Consider the following 18,404-nt stretch of genomic DNA (forward strand, 5'->3'; position numbering starts at 1 on the left):
CATCCTTTCCTAAGAGAGTAATTCAGGCATGCTAGCAATATCCCATGGGCAAGATTACCAGAGGCAGTTGAAAAATCTAAGAGAGTTTGTATGTTCACTTATTGTCACAAAATTAAAGGATAAAATGTTGATGCAAAGTTACTGCTCTCAATAAAATATTGAAAAAACAAAATAAGGGATCTACTACTAATATGAAAATAAAGTAATATAGATAAACCTAGAAATAACTGTTCAATTTACTCTAAACAGTAGTAGAGTCTCATTTGCTCTTTCAAAGGCATAATCAGTTGAAGGGCACATTTTTCTTCTTTGTTCTTTCCCATCAATTTTAATAGGTGCAGAACATCAGTCACATGAAATGTAATGGGACAAGAAGATGGATGAGTACATTTGAAGCCACTAGTCACAGGACAGAAAGCATCCTGACAAAGTGACACTGACAGCATAGGGTTCAACAATAGAGCCTGGACAATATTTAGTAAGTGAAACTACAGCGCTACATGATTTGGTATTTTCTCACTGGGCAAAATCCTTTCCCTGTCACTATTCATCATATTCCTACAAGTCAGGCTTTCAAAGACATTCTCCTACTGAACATGACCAAATGACACTTTTAAATCAGGGAAATACATAAATCTGGGGACAAAGAAGTCATTTGGAGATAGATTGGAATGACCTCCTGTGTTAAGAACTTCAAACTACTTCATCAAAAAGATTTTAAATGGTTTAGTGAGATTCACACCTGAAATATGAAATATATTGTGATTATGGGAGCGAGGAGATTTGGTGTCTTTGTTGAACTAACAGCAACAGGACTCCACTACTGATGAAAAAATACCAAAAACATCCTATTTCTACTTGGATCCAAAAAAAGCAATATCAACAAATTAACAATTAGAAATTCATTCACACTAAAAAGCCTCTGACGTGCATAATACAATGAAATATATGAATGAAAAAGCAGCATGTCCCATTAGCTGCCTGTGAAGTAGTGCTGGGGAAATTGTAATGAAAATTCCTATCAAAATTGAAGTTTAATGTACAGTGAAGGAAAAAACAGTCATTCAACAAACTGACTCAAACTCTTTCTGTATGTTGAGGAAGCATTGGAAATGCAGGCAGGTCTAACACTCCACTGTAATGATCCACTTGTGTTATAACTTTACCAATAAATGCTAAGTGGCTCCATCTAGCACTTTATGATGGTTATTGTGATCACTATCATCATTATTAGGCAATGCTAATTCAGTTTCTTCATTAGCCATTTGCCATGATCTCTACAGGCAATCTTTAAGCTTTAAATAATACTGGACTTTATACAAGAACAGGAAAAGAGAAACCAGAACCTCTTAAAATACACCCACAAGAGAAGGAATTAGAGCCAGACTCCCAAGTCCCACTGCTGCACGAAGTGGGCCCTACACCTCAATATGCTGTAATCACCCATCCAATGGTGTACAATAGCCAGAAAGCAGAAAGACAGATTTGGCAAATTCTCTTGAACAGGGCAGCATTCCTCTCTGCCATCACAACATGCACTGCTCATAGGATGGTGTATTCTTTTTCTGTCAAGTACCTTACTGGAAGTTGTTTACAGTTACCACAGCTATTCTTGCTGCTTCCCTCCTCTCCCACAAGACAGACTGCTTTCAAACAAATCTCGACAAATGTATGCTGGTAAATACAATTGCACATAGACAGGAGTTTCCCCCAGCAAGTCACATATTTCAGAATGGGAAATCCAGAGAGAATAGAAATTACACATTAAAAGAAGTTCTCAGATTTCTCTAACAGTACACCTAACTCTGGAAAGAGCAAAAAAATTTTAGATAAAGGAGAACTTGACTCACTTTTGGCTTCCAAATTTCATACTACATGAAATAACACCCTCACAAACTATTGAATAAGTTTCAAATGTTAATCATCCTAAATCTTCAATTATGATGATATATAAATAACATCCAGGCATTTCTAGTAATTTTTTCCCCATGTTTTTTCTGTAAGTCCATATTTGATGAAATATCTAAATTTTTTTGAATTAAGCATTTTGATTTTGATGGAATTTTATTCCTTAGTGAGAAACAATGTAGATACCACCCACACTCACACTATTCCTCATTTATAAACTTATGTGTCTCTGTCTTTCCCAACTGTAATAGTAGACTACGTGACAAATTCAAGTGAAAACTATACTGCAATGAAATATGTCTTCCCCACGTTTAGCAACCCTGACTTCTGAGAATGCATTCCAAATGCTGAACTTTAACTGATAATCAACCTTTTCTTCCATTAAAATTTATTTTGAGCTGGCAGTTCCTATAACCCTGGATATCATAAGGAATCTGAATATTTCACATTCTAGCCATGAGGAAGTCAAAGAACTGAATAATGATTGTTCCCTGAGCAGCTTTCCCTGCAAATTCATCACTGTAATATGCAAAAAGCACATTACAAATACAATCAAACATATAACATAGCTCAGTCAATTGCTCTGTTATATTACAGGTAACCAAAAAGAATAATTTTCTTTGATTATTTCAGTTGTTCAGTCCTCATAAAGATATAGTCAAGTTCACCCAATCCCATGTTCCCTGTGGTCCTCAGGACACAGGCTCTGGCACTGCAGTGGGTATTTCTGACATTACAGAGCAACTGAACATGGAACAGGTTTGTGGCTCTTTCCCAGGAGCTCCCCCAGTTTGATGCACACGGGCACAGAAGCTGCAAGCAGGATGGTCCCTGCAGGCATGTCTGCAGATCCTCCCAGAAACAGCCTGGTCTGAGGTGTGCTCAAACAGCCATGGCTGGCTGCTGTTGGCACTGATGTCCCTGGGCAAGTCCTGACAGTCCAGAGCCAAGCCATACCCTCCTCCTCAGGGCCATGCACCACTGCCAATACTGCGTGGCTGGGTCTCAGCCTCACCTCTCAAGCAATGCTGCCAACCCTAGATATGCAGAAGAATATCAAATGGAAGAAGAATATCAATTTTTCCTAGCTCCATGATTCCAGGGGGTAGGAAAAAAGCCCCGAACAAACAGCACCTCCTCCCATCCCTTCCCACTCCCCCCGCCCCCAAATACTGAAACATATGAAACAAAAAAGAAAGAATTCTCCAGCTGGGTGAAGAACCCAAAAACCAAGTTTAGCTAGACAAATTAAAGATACTTGTAGACTTTTTGCAGATTGAATCCTCTCAGGTTCAACTCTGACATCAATATACCTGAAGCACAGGAATTCTATTGTCATGTAGTAGTTTAGAAGATTACTTGTTCCACTGTGCTTATGTTGTTTCATAGGACATCATGGCCAAAACCTATACAGAATAACCATTACTGTAAAAAATCAGATGACAATGCAAATAAATTAATGTTTGTTTTGCTGCACTTTGATGATTATCAGGGTTTGGTTTTATTTCAGTTAAATATATAAAAAAACCAAACAACCTCAACCTTCACACTGGAGAAGAAAAGAATGTATTACTTTTTCCACCTGAGAGAAGAATAGGTAAAATGTCCTAACTTCCTCAAAGTTAAACAATAAAAACTCACAACAGTGAGGGTCATCCTACTATGCAGAAATGGCCAAATAGTCACCCTGTTCTCTGCCTCCCCACATCAGTATTTTAAGCTAAAATACAAGCAATTATAGAAGAGACTTGACAATGCATCACATAAAGACACTGCAATTCCATTTCTGGGTCCAGTCCTAGAAATGGCATACAAGTATTTTTAAAATTCTCTTTCTGACCCACTATTTGTTATAATAATATTATAGATACCTTTGAACAGTATCTGATTCAATATCCTCTCTTAATAGATTCATTTTTGTTACAGTTATTGAGCAAAGTAAAAAAAAAGACAAGTTTATTACACAAGAAATAGAAAAGTAACTATCTTCACTGCAACCACAAAGGAAGTGTCTCAAGAGTAATCAGCACGAAAATTCCTAAATTCTTCCATGCCTTGATATTTTGAGGTGATGTTAGCAAACTTGGAAATCTTCCTGCACTTGGAAAAAAAAATCTACTTAAGAGTATCATCAAACTACTTTGCATTACACTAAAATGAGAAAAGCCTTTGTGATTGAAATTAGCCAGTGGGTTCAAAGTTGGAGGATTGACAGAAAAGCAAATACTATTAAAAAAAGCACATGCCATTTAAAATGACATGTCAAACGTAATCTGAAGATAAATAGTCTTAAGCCAAAGATCCAAGAATTTTTCAGTATTTTTTAAAAATTATTTTTATAAGACCTCAACAAATCCCTAGGGGTGGAATACTGCTAGTTACCACCAAGCCCTGCTGTATACATCTCCATTAAACTCTCAGATCCTGAGAGAAAACTGGTGAAACAGTCTACTGTCAGTTAACCCCATATACATGGTGGAGTGTTTGGCTGACATTTAATGTCTTCAAAACAAAAATACTGAACCTCAAAAATATGCTTCTTTTTTGACAGAATGCTCAAGGTAGCAATTTCTGCTTCATCACATCATTAATGTATAGAACTCACACAAAGATACATTTTACTGTAGGCCTAAGGATTATATCCACACCAAATCACATCAGGAAGCAAGCCTCAAAAAAGGATGGTTCCATAAAAATGTATAGAAATCTGATCATTAGAAGAATCCTTAATCCCCGTTGTTAAATTCAAGATGCAAGGAACAAACAGTAAAATGAGAGAGAAAGTCACTGTATTCAGTACCTGAACCATTTACTTTTTAAAATTTTCATGGTATTACATATCAAATTGTAGAATCACAGAATATCCCTGCAGATTACAGATACAATCTCAGTATGGCTTTTTTATAGCTGCCTGTGTTGTACCCATCCCTTGAATTCTTATCTCACATACTATTGTCTGCTTTCTTATCTCAGGATGACTCCTTCTTTATCTTTCCTCTTGAGGTATGCACAGGAACTATATGCCTTTTTACCAGACAGTAAACAAGGACAGAAAATGAAAGCCAGGCCCCAGTGAAGTCAGTGGAAACGCTTCAGAATTTCCTGGATTTTACCAGAAAACATGTAAGTGTTTTATCACTTGTTGGTTTGAGATAAAAAAATAATACTTACATACTTGGCATGTAATTCAGGTGTCATGTTCAAAAGAATGATCAAAAAAAATTCCTGCTAACAGGTTTAGGTTTTCAGAGAACCAGAAGACAACTTCCTTGCATGTGTAATTGTGTGCATGGATGCCTTCTCTGCAGCCACTCTCCAACCACACAGCCAGAGCTGGTTATTTCAGGCAGACTGTGTGTTCCCATGCCCAAATCCCAATCCTCCAGGACCCCTCAAGGAGCCCTCCCACCCAAACAGAGCTAAAGTCAAACAAGAGGTGGCCTGAAAGATGTCTCTTCTCTTTTAAGGAATTGGCATGTGGTGGCTCAAAGCTCAGAGCTGAGGAGTGGGTGCCAAGGGCTCTGGGGACAGTCAGTGCTGGCAGCCAATGCTCCCTACATCTGTGGCACAGTATCCAGCAAGGGAAAGTGAGCTCCTCTAGCAGGAACAAGTTGTTAGCAATGTCATGACACTGCTGTCCCTTCTTGAGCCTGCAGGAACATTATGGCAATGGGATTATTTCTATGATTTAATTTCTATTGTTTCATGCTGCTTAATTATTGGTGTGAAGTAGTAATCAAGGAAACAGAAGAACCAGGAATGCTGCACCTGCTAACCACAAAGATAATGTCTTATCTATAAAAGAAGTCTAATTTTTGAACTCCTTTTTCAGTCTTTTCAGCTCAGCAAAGTTCTTTAAAAAAATGCCAAGAAAGTTCTTAGGACATGGCTAGAAATATATGACAAGCTTTACTTGATTACATTTTAATCATACATTACTAATATGAGACAGTATCTTTTTGAGGGGAAGTACAAAAGCCAATCTCTAAAATTGTTCAGCTAAACTGAAAAGTACTCCTGCAAGTTTGCCGACTTATTTTTAACTTTTCTAACAGAGAAATGAGTATTCAGAACAGCTACTTAGAAAAAAATAAGAATCAGGGGGTTATCACTTGTTTGTCTAAAAATTTTAGAGCAGCAAGAGGAAAAAGAAAGGAAATGCAGTAAGATCAAACCAGATCTACTTTTTGCTACTGATTTAATTGAAGTCAGATAATTCAGCTAATTTCCAGACAATTAAATTCAGGGTTTTTTCCTTTCATGCTCACCAGAGGGAAAAGTGTGCTGCTACAGAATTTCTAATAAAAAGAGAGCTTTGATATAAACCGAAAATGTGTTTGTGCTGATGCAACACAAGCTAGTACTTTCCCATAGCTGGTGAAATTCATGAGGGGCATTTGGAGATGGCATTGATATATAGCAAACAAAGGTACACAAAAGTTGTGGCAGGTATCTACATAAAAGAATGAGAACTAATGGCAACCACCACACTGAGGACTCGTCATGCAACCACCTCACATGACATAAGCACCAAAAGAGAATATTAGTGGCTGAAGGTTGGTTCAAGAGGAAAATCAGTATCACATCATCTAGTTACTCAACTAATCTTTGGAACAAACTCAAACTTCATCAAGACCAGAGAAGGCAAGTCCCAGTGCAAAGGAATATTGCTTAGCCCCCAGTCTTCCATATTCCAATGCTAGCTACAAGCAGCATCTCCTGGAACTCGCAGAAGTGTCTCTGCTGTTTCAGCAGGCAGGCTTGATGTCTCTCTTGTGAGCAGCTTTGATTTTGAAGAGATCTACCACTAGAACTTAGTACTTCAAGTAGCCCAAGGGATATCAAAATGAACATAAAATCAAAACTCTAAACTGGTAAAAGTTTGAGTTTTATGGTAATTATGGAAACCAACATGAGAAGCAAATGGCACAATCAGTCTTCAGAGGATGTAAAAATGCTGTGAGCAAGCTCTACTATTATCTCAGGCCAAATATAAAACATAAATGTGCCACCTTCTAGTTTTAATCCCAGCTCCACCACTGACTTTGTAAGCATCTGAGATAGCCTCTCTTTTCCTTTCTGGTTTTTCTCCTTTCTCCCTTTCAATTCTATGCTCACCTGAGCTAGATCTGCTTCTTAACATGTAACTCGAAATAGAAATTTGCACCATTCTTTGGTTTACCTCTAAAAGCAGTGGTCTCCCTTCAGCTTTCCCCTCTTTTTCTCACGGTTAAATGCACATTTTGAAAACACAAAAGTTCAAACAAACAGAAATGGTTATATGACAACCACAATATTCTGAAGAAAACCTGCATTTTCTTGAGTCTCAAACAAGGCTACTGAGGATTACTGCTGATTCCCTTCAATCCTAGCCATTTTTCTCTTATCCTTCCTGCTAAATGGGAAGAGTCCTCACCATGCTTTTAACAAATGACTTAAACTTGCTTCTTTAGCCCCTGCAGTAGAAGAAAAAAATCAGTTGAGAATGGCCGAGGTCTTCTCTTAATGGACATGAGCATATACCAGATCCCACCCTCTCTAAGTGACTTGACATAGACTTCCTGGATGCACACTCATTAGCTCAATCCTGCTTATACAGCACACAGGAAATAATATTAAAGTGCTCCATGAAGTAGCATGTAGGGCCATAAATTTCAAATTGAGACATCTTTCATTTCTGCACTGGTAGGCATATGGAGGAGATTTGAGGGGGGTAGTGTGTCTGATACCTTCCCCCAGTGAAGCCAAGAAATAAACCTGAGCCATGCTGAGGGTTGGTGAAGAGGCACTCAGAGGCATGAGGATCCTTCACCAATGCATAGTGGTATCTCAAAAGCTTTCATTCTTAAAATATGACTATTTGACTTTTTATTTTGATCCTAGTCTGCACGTGCAAAACACAGTTATCTAAATAAACATATCCATCACACAAGCAAATGATGCTTCTGGAGATGGCCCCCCATAGTCTCTGAACTGCTACCTCAGCAAAAGACAAGTCTGGAGTAAAGGAATGGTGGGAAGAGTGAGAAATTGTACATATTCTAATGATTTCCAGCAGCTTTACAACAAAAATCTCTGGGATGCTGAATCTGACCTCACTAAAAACAGTCACAGAAAACCTGCCCGACTGCAAGATTTGCATGGTTTTCCTCTGCAAACATGCTTTCCTTTGTTTACTATATCTCTAAGTATATGTGTGCACAGACCACCCACAGTATCAGGTAGCCTAGCATGGGAAAGGTGGCAGATGAGGCTAGGTTTGCTTTCTTATATGAATTTAAATTAATCTATCTGATCCACATATGCTAGTGAGCCACAGCTCATCCTCAGTCAATTCATGTCCCTGACAGGCTAACTTGTCCCAAGCTCTCCAGAAATCACATAGATGAAAGAGCCAAGCCTGTGGTATAGGAATTACAGGACTGGAGAGTTAAAAAGGGATTTGCAAATCAAGTAGTAATGCCTGTCTTGGCTTAATTTAATTTATCATATTCTACTGCTGCTCCCCCCTCCCAGCAGCAAATCAGAATTGTACACGGAAGCAGTTATGGTGTGAGACTGCCTGATCTTTACTGCAGCACCTGGTTAAAAATATGCTCAGTATCCTTTGGGCTCTGACCTGCACACACTGAAACAAAGATAGGGATGAGTTTACAGATGAACACAGGATCTGGCAGCGAGCACACTAAGTCATTTCTCTGCTCTCCTTCTGCACCTTATCAGTGACATTTCCCTAACAGCACAAGATGCAGCACCAGGCTCACTGCATTTCAACTCCCCAAGGAACCTCCCTGAGATCCTCCCAGGGATAACACTTTATCTGGCAAGCACCAGAGTAAAAAGTGAAAGCATTAGTTAATTTTGCACCTTGGTTGCTCACATCCACAGACACTCCAACTTAATAGCAGAGAAGATAACAGATAGAGAGAAGAATTTCTCTCAAATCTCTTAAAAACCCACCTTTGGGTTTGCTGATAATTTCAATCACATTTACTGCCATGCAACGTTACTGCAAGGAATATTTTGAAAATTCATTTACTCTAAACCAGACACAGTCTTTTACCCATACACACATGCAGCCCTTTAAGAAATGTCTAATTCCTTTCACAGCAGAACCTGCATTTCTTATTCCCTGGCACAGAAATGCAGACATTGACCTACTCTACTCCATTTTACACTTTCAGATCAGTTTGGCAATCCAGAGATGGGGAGAGGGAAAGAGAAGAGAGGGAAATGTGCTGCTGCTACGCTTTCCTCTGAGCTATTGCTGTAAGAAAAAACGATGATGGGATTACGACTAAATATTGAACTAAAGGGAAGTGTTCCACCTAGAGACCATCTTCACCAGGCAAGGCAGTGGGCATGTTACCTGCAAACGGACACTCATTTAGGATTGAATACATTTGCTGGCTCTGTGGTAAAAAAATGATGCAGAGGTATGGCCCCCAGTAGTAATTAACAATGTTAATCTTCTTCTTCCTCTCTATGGTGATAAAAAGAGTCATTTTTATATTTAATTAATGCAGAGGATCATTCTGGAAACTGGCTAATGAGGCTCTGATCACATTACCATGAAAATGTGCATTAACACCACAACTGAGGAGGCTGCTTCATGTGTAGAGAATCCACTTTGTAATTAGCCCACTGTGAAATGAATCACGTCAGGAGGAACTTGGAGGGAACCAGTAGGCACTGGGCACTTAGCTGCTGCTGCGCCAATAGACCACCAACATTATAAGCTGTTTTTTCTCCCCTGCACTGCCTGTCAGCAGCAGTGCAGTCCAAAACTGCCAGTGTTCAGCGTCTATCAATGGCAATGTGTCAAAGCCAGAACAAATTATAGAGAGGAAGAGAACAGATGCTGAAAGGCACTAAACTTTAGTATGTGTGAGTCTGCTATGCCAAGAGGAAAAAAAAAAAAACAACCAAACAAAAAGCTGCAAATCAAATACTGATTCAATAGGATCTGAGCAAAAATTATGGGCTATTATGGGGTAGTACTTGTTTCATCTTTTCTCATCTTATTCTGAGGGAGCTGGGAACACAACAGCAGCAGACTGCTACTCTGCTATGCACTACACTGTTAGGATGCTGAAAGAGACACCAAAATACTTAAATGGGATTATGATCTTTGTCTAGTACTGTACAGAAATAACACACACACAATGAATGAACAAGCAGCACATCTCACCCATGGAACCCTGTTGTACTCAGTACCTGTTTAAAGGTGACAACATGTTTCAGAATTATTTCAATTTTAATTAATGAATCTGAAAATTTAACATGCTTCTCAGCCAGCACAGACATGCCATTAAAACTTTGTTCCTTAACTTAAGAATACCTAAGATCACAGACATAAGGCTTTCAGAGGTAGCAGTGCAATTTATCTGAAATCAGTCTTATTACCCATGCCAAGGGCTCCCTTAAAACATCACTGATATGGTTCAATGAGACTGCTGCTATATGACTGACATCTTGGCAGAAGATGCACAAAAATGTTAAAAGAATCCCACAGGAAGTCATCTGAAGGGGGAGTGGCATACAAGCAGAAAACACAGGCACCCAAAATACTAATAATTACCAACCTCCCCCCAAACAATTTCACCAGCAATTTTGCAAAGGAAAGAAAAAAGGCAAGGCAAAACAAAAGCATCTCTACTCACTGTCTGTAAAGCACATACATTTTACTCTGGAGATGCTAGTAATATCCTCTGCACTCACCTGTGAAACTTCATAGAGCAGTTTGTAGTGTTCCTCTCTCTTCTGAAAAGTGCACAGATTGCAGCCCATCCTAATAAGCAACACAAGAGCAAAGCCTCTAATTTCCCCAGCACTGAAAGGCAAATGCACTGACGGGGAATCACCCTCCAGACTTGTCTACTGTTTTTCATCAGTCACTCCAGCCCCGACACACAGGCACGCTGTTAGCTGGCAGCACAAGGCAGGGCAGTGCGTAGCAGCATGCTCTTCTTCCCTTTCCCTAACTATCTTACACTCACGTATACACACACAGAGTTTCGACTCAGTTCATGGCAACACTCCCCCTGTCTCTGCATCAGTGCACATGACTACACAGATTCCCACTCATGAATATTAATAGCGTCTCATTGATTATTTATGACAGAACGTGTTAGCAGGGAGGGGTGTCATAGCTGCTGCTGATGACAGATGAATATTCACTAATTAAGAAGCAAATGTACTGTGGTTAAACAAAATTCACTTGAGTCAATACCAACTCTGTTTATTAAGGTTAGAGACTAAGCTGTATGCATTTCACCCACGCTCATCTCAATTTTTACAGTAATTGTGAGACTAATTCATTAATGGAGGTGGGAAAAGCACAAGTCAAGTCTTACGTTAGGTCTCCACCTTGTGCAACAGAGATCACAGAATATATTTAAAATATTTGCAAGCATTTTAGGAGAGTGCTTGAAAGCATTTTAGGAGAGTGCTTGTGAAACCTGAGCTAATGTTGCTAAAAATTTAAACTAAATAAGGAAGGAGAGAAAATTAACCCAGATGGATATACTAATAGTTTCAATACTGACACTGCCAAATTTAGTCAAAATTGCACTGTGATCATAAAAGACATAATTCCATAACGATTCATCATGTACATATAGGGTATGTGGAAATGCAGGCGTGCCTGACTTGGTGCTTTTTACATACAGACACACATTTTACTGTTTATCAAATAATCTCACATTCAGGTTTCTTGCATGTATAACAGATTAATAGTAATTATAGGCCAAATTTCACAGAAACTCAACAGATACACCCTCTCAGACTCCCAGCTATCAAAGCTATTATTTTCACATGTCATTATATCCAATTTTAAAATTTGTAAATTAGATTTTAATAGTGCCCCAAATCTCAGTGTGTGTATTAAGGAAAAGGTGTGTGTAAAATTAAACAAAACCCACATGTTAATTATCAAGGGCAATGGAAATCACCCTTAATTCAAGGCTGACATTAATTCTTGTATTGTACGTCATGTAATCCAATGGTAGTTATGCAAGATAAAAAGCCCAAACCATAACAAGATAGAAAAAGCAAATGTTACTTTTTAAAAAATCTTTACTTTCTCAGCAACTTTGTTGATAAAGACTATATCAAGTGCTTGTTTCAAAACATGTTTAATCTGGAGAGGATAGTAGGCGGGATCCAAAGCAGAAATAGTACTTGGAAACCAATGAAACCAGTTAGTTAAAATTAACACTGGGCCCTAAAGAGTTACATTTACTAAGAAATCATGTACAGCTACTATTTTTTGGGTTTCCTAAAAATGCTTTGTAATACATTTAAAATCAATAACAGGAAATTATTCTAATGAGCACTAATTGATAAAAAATTGGCTTTGCATCTAGCAGCATCTCAAACACCAGCAACACTGGGTAGCAAGCAGATCAACAATCATGTGCTGCTTATCAGTTCAGCCCCTTGGGATATAATAATCCGATTTTCTGGGCCCTAATTTTACCTAATAGACAGGATAAGAGCCAAGCAGAGAAAGCTACAAGAAAAAACAGACTATTGCTGCAAACTCTGCATAGTAGTAAAGTTTGCTAGAATCTCTAGGTAAATTAAAAATAGGTTGAGACTAAATCTTAATTAAATTTCATCTCCTTTAATAAATGTGCAGAGTCAGAAGGAATCAAATAATGACCATTAACAGAGCAAGTTCTTCACATAGCTTCCAGCACAGTTCTCAAACAGAACAGTAAGATTAACTTTCATTTGGTGAAAGAACCAAAGCAGGCAGGTTTAGTTATGAATTTCCTCCAAAGCCCAAGGATTTCAAAGATGAACCATGGAGGCAGGATCATCACTGTTAGAAAGAATCAGTCTCTGTTCTACTCCTCCACACTCACATGAAATGCTGTTCATGCTGAGAGGTTTAAACCCATGCAGCAAACATCAACTCAATCTTTGAAGGTTTCTATATTGTGAGGTGCAGAAAGATTCTCAGATGTGTAAATTTTGAACTTAAGAAAGTCAGATCAATGAACATGACAACAGTCATGCAACGACAACCATGCCATCTTTCGATGAAAGTGTTCTCTTCTTCCACTGACACGACTTCTTCCTCTGACACATACAGAGTTTGAAAGCTAAACTACATTCTTGAAAGGAAACATTATTTACCCTGTTATATTCTTGATAATTTCTTAAAATTAGTACTTAAAAAATCAGGGGAAATAGGACATATTATTACAAACAACAAAAAACAATAGATGAAATAAGCAATGGAAAACTACAGTTAAGCTTTCAGCAGTTTCCTCTCACAGTGTCCTATTTTATTTTGTCCTTTCTCTGGTTTTTGTTTACTTCTCTGGAGACAACATAAGCTTCTCCATTAATTTACCAAATTCCTGCCCTCTGCTCATACAGAGTAAAAAGGTTCTGTCTTCTACTTCTCCAACCACTATGGGCACAGCCTGAAGGGCTGAATAGATTTATTAGAAAAGCAAAGGTGTACTTCCAGGTACCTGAACTCCATCTAAATATGCAACTTTGATCTTGCATGTGGTCAAAATACTGAACATTGTGCAGCACAGAACGACATTCAAGGCAAAAAAAAACTTGGTGGAACTATTAGCTAAAAAGAAGTATGTGATGTGCTTTAGTCAAGTTGAATTTGACATTGGTAAGAAAGCAATTTCTTTCTTTTCCTCTTCCTCATCTTTATTGCCCTCCAATTTTTTGAATCTAAAAAGATCAAAAAGTTACAAAAAACATAATCAGGTTATTCTAATTTTAATTGTAATTCATAGATATTTCAATACTTCAATGCTTTTCTAGATTGTGGAGTTATCAATGATTATTGCCTTCAATTTAATCATACCATAAAAATTAAATAATAATTTACAATCAAACCAGCAATCAATAATGCAAACAGGTGCAGTTTAATTTTAAGAGAGCTACAACAAAAAATGTTAACATTTTCAAACAATGTGCCCTTGTTTAGGTCCTCTAATTAATTTTAAGTATGGAGGAGATGACTTACATTTGGTATATAGTTACCTTATTGAGGTACAGCAATGTCTAATTATAAACACCCATGCTTGAAAATCTATCATTGCAAAAAATTCAAGACAATGACACTGCAAATTAAAGACCACTCACTCTTTTATATTCACTTTATCACCCAGCTAAAAGACATATAATAAAATATAACATCTATTTTAAGTGAGAATAGTGAAACTGTTGGTCCAAACTCAGTGGTGAAACTCAGTGAAGCGTATGTGGAATTCCAAGTTTTCTTTGCAAGCCCTTGAATTCATGCTGTCCTCTTGATGCATCAACCCCACAGCATTTATTATATAAGTTCTGAGGAATTCCCAGAAATCTGGCTCACAGAACAGATGGCAATACAATTTATAGTCTAAGGGCTGCATAGCTGTAAAACAGGAGTATCATAAGAAAAATGGAGCTGGAAAAAGCGTTTGCGTATCCCCACTGTTCTGAACAAAGGCTTGAACTCATAAAGTTTAACCTCATTCTGGGTAGATCTTTTAGTCCATTGAGATATTTAATGTTTTTCATAAATACTTTTCTTTCAGATGCTGAAATCAGGTGATCTTATGCATCAGTCAGTTTGCATATTCAAAAAACAAGGAATCTTCCGGACCTATGATTGCAGAGAAAAACTTAAAAAATCTTCAGTAAATATAACCCAAAGACTCAGAATTTGAATATAAGCTAGCCAGCTTGAACTCTAAAATAACATAATGTATATATTAACCAGCATGCTAAATGAAGGTGCAAACTATGCAAGTAAAAAGTAATTGAAATGGGCTTAGGCTTCAATAAACTGGATTTTTGCAAATATAATAAACTAGAAAATCTTACCACAAACCCTAAAAGATACATCAAAGTCTTACTCAAAGTAAAAAGAGTGTATGTTCTCTGCAATACTCTCTGGAACATTAATTTAGGAAAGATATTTGTTTAATCCCATATCCTTTACCACAGCTACAAAGATTTCATGCACTGGTCAAAGTCACAGCAAAATTAAAAGTGTCAAGAGAAGGGGCAGGACATGGAATTTCTATGTTCTGTATTTCCCAGGAGGACTGTAATTTCTCTGAAGACTATTTAGGCCTGCCTGACTGTAAATCAAATGGACTCCATAAGTGGAATTTTCCATTGGGTTCAAATACCTCCTGGAAGGCAGGGAGCACCCATAACATCATATTACACAAGTCCAGTCTATCGACATCTATTGATTGTTTTTCCCATCCATGATTCAACTGACATGGGATCTATAGGATCCTATGGGATTTATGGGATTCCTTGTAAAAAATGCAAATACCTGTCTAAAGGGAAATGGAAAGCAAGCACATCAGGAATCCTCTCTGCCACAATTGCATACAATTGAAGTTGTACTTGTTCTTTTTGTTCTAGACAGGAAAAAAAGAAATATCCCCCTGTTTTAACCCATTTATCTATCAATACAATGGGAATGAGCCAGTTAGAATTCTTTGGGAGAAGTACAATTCCCTTACCACATCCACTAGTCAAATTTCAGACTGCTCAGAAACCTTTTTTCTCTTTTCTTCCTTGGTGTGTTGTCTAGGATATTTTTTCCCCATGGTTTTTATTCTGAGTGACTTCCTTATCACCCCTAAACTGTTGCCATAATAATTAGGGAACTGTTGCAGAAAACCAAATGATGTCTAATACTGAACTTTAAGGCCTTAGGAATACATAAAGGTTGGTGTCAGAACTTGGTTGACATCTTCTAGAAGGACCTTGACTTTCTCTTGACTTTCTCTATCTCATTAGTTAGTTATAAGGAAACCATCTCACACAACTTCTCTTTTTTACAACCATCATGTGAAACCAGGCTGATGGTCTTAACTGCACTAGAGAGCTTCAATCCTATGGATTACACAGAGTAGAATTACTCATAAATAAGCTTAAAATTATTTAAAGGAAACAAGGATTAATCAGGATAGCCAAACCTACAGTGTACGAACAAAGTTGTGGGAAAAAAACTCTGATTATAAATAAATTTAGACGCGAAGTCCCATGTCAATAAACATTAAATAATGCACTTAGGGAACACTGCTAAAATATTCAGAGTCATGGTCTCTAAAATAGTTATATCTAGTAAGAAAATAGATTTGGAGTTGTGGATAGTTTCCTTGAATTGCCTGAGCAAAAGACTCACGATGGAGCAGGAACTAGCAACTGCACAAACAACAGAAATATCCATATTTGATTCATACAGCCAGCAGTCCTGGTCTTTCCATCTTCAAACCATTTAAAGAAACTGGAAGAGCTATGAAGCATTATCTATGAAGATAATAGTTCCCTTTCCCTGCATCTTCCATCATTATACATATTCTCTTGATACAGAATGCATTCCTTCTCAAATTACCCAACAAAATAATAAGATGATACATTTAAAACAACAAAAGGAAGCCTGGATTTTTTTTTCCAAGAAATTTGACAGTGGCATGCATTACTGAGCCTCAAAGGAAGCAAAAAGCAGAAAAGAGTTCAAAAAGGTATTAGACAACTTTACAACAGATAACTGTTCACTCTAACTGTCCACTGCCTAGGAAGCCTGTAATTCACTGACTCTGGGAGCTATGAGAGATAGCACAGCTCTGAGATTTCCCTCCATGCATCCCCTTGCTTGACTGTGTTTATTATTTTCCTCTTCAGAAATCTAATGTTGGCGACAAGACCCCTTTACTATTTCAATTCTAAAGCTCCAAATTTACCAGTTCTTGCACAAAAAGCTAGAATATCTCTTTAACTGAAAGGTTCTTAGCTAATGTTAGCTGCTAATACAACATAGAGTCCAACAACATTAATGATCACATAATGACTTTGAACTTCAAACAGATCTATAAAAGTACATTTGATTATTGTCCTCACCAGTTTCAAAGGTTTTCAAGTTACATCTGTTTAAAAGGAAAAAAAAAAAAGGGATTTTTCCCAACAGGTGAAGATTATATAAGATTATATCTGAGGGTTTTTTTATAAATACCATTTGAAACTGAAATATGCCAAGTTCAGGCCCAGATCAAACAACAGCAAATATCAATGAAAAGCCTCAATAAGAAACTGAACCTCACAGTACAAAATTAATTCAAGTGTTGAAGTTGCAAAGACTGGTTCAGAGGACAAGAGCAGTGGTGAGGAATTCCTTGGCTCTGTTCTTTCATCTGATACCTACATCATTAGAAAAGCCCTTCTTTTTTACATTCTTATAAAATAAGTAACACTAGTCTTGCAAGGGCATCAATTCAATAAGCCTTTTAAGACTTTACAGAGCTTTTCAAAGAATGTATTATGGAGGGTTGTTACACCCATCCAAGTTCTGCTGAGGCCACCCTTGCAGTCTCCAGCACTCAAATGTAATTAACATGTCTTGTGCGGTTTCTCAATTAAAAGTTTTAAGTTTTATAATGCTAACCAGTATAGAAGTACAAAATGAAGAATTGCTCATGACTTGAGAAAGTCCCTTGTTGAAAGTCCCTTGCTAAAAGTCCCTTCGAGTGCAAGTGCCATTAGTTCAATAAATCTACAAGAGTAGTTTTGGTACACCACAATATTTCAAAAGTGAAGAGACTGAGAAGAACAGTTTGTCATGAATATGGCACAACCAGTACAGAGACACATTTACTAATAAGGACACACCACCGTTCACTTTCAAAGCTCATACGAATGACAATCTGGAAAAACTGTCGAGGGATACAGCAATAAAATAGATAATTCTGTCTTGCCCCATATAAACAGTTTACTGTGCCAGTAAACACACCAGGTTTGGGGAAGTTTTCATAGCATTGAATGGATTTTCATGGTATTGAAGTTAAAAAGGAGAACTTTGTTGAACCAGGCCATATAAGCAGCTGCTTTTCTCCCCCACCAAAGTATAAAGATGTTGTAATATAACTGTCGGAAGTTAACATTAGTATAGTAAAAAATTAATTTTGTAACACAGATATGAGCTATGTCTCTAAAGAAGTAATTTTACAGGGGGGAGTTGAATGCTTGTGTGTAACCAATCATGACTTCTTCACCCAAAGGGCATATTAGATGGTGAATGTGACTGAATCTCAAACCTGGCTTCCAACACACACTTGATAGAATGATGGATGCAGGAGTATACCACACAGTGCTGCAGGAGGAACTGCCCACACCACTCCCATGTCTGTCAGCTAGTCAGACTAGTTGAGTTTGGTTTAGACTGGCTAGTTTGATTTAAAATAACAATGTGAACTACAGTCAACTGTTGACAGCCACTAACTGACCACCATAAAAGCACCATTAATTCTGTTGTCATCAGCAAATGCTTTGTAATGATTTTAAATCGAATGCAGCTTCCTCTTCTTTAAAATCCCCACAGGATCAAAGGTTTAATTTGTATACTGTTTGGGCTTTCTAAAGTTTAAAATCCCTGCCAGTGCACCTGCTTTCTAGAAGATCATTAGGTAAATGTCCCAGCAAAGCCCAATCAACTTGGCTTTAGTTACCTT

General features: G+C 37.6%; 1 protein-coding gene across 3 annotated transcripts in view; it reads right to left on the reverse strand.

Moving 5' to 3' along the window:
- The window catches only part of PDZRN4 (PDZ domain containing ring finger 4), a 232,071-nt gene that overhangs the window by 87,159 nt on the left and 126,508 nt on the right, over positions 1 to 18,404 (reverse strand). The window contains exon 1 of one of the 3 annotated variants that reach the window (XM_033058934.2): positions 10,630 to 10,955. The exons of the other annotated variants lie outside the window; for them this stretch is intronic. Within the exon in view, the coding sequence (XP_032914825.1) occupies positions 10,630 to 10,698 (69 nt within the window). The 5' untranslated portion in view covers positions 10,699 to 10,955. Of the gene's footprint in view, positions 1 to 10,629; positions 10,956 to 18,404 lie in introns of those variants that run through there. 3 annotated transcript variants of the gene reach the window in all.

The sequence above is a fragment of the Catharus ustulatus genome, chromosome 4 (assembly GCF_009819885.2).
Source record: "Catharus ustulatus isolate bCatUst1 chromosome 4, bCatUst1.pri.v2, whole genome shotgun sequence".
NCBI lineage: Eukaryota > Metazoa > Chordata > Aves > Passeriformes > Turdidae > Catharus > Catharus ustulatus.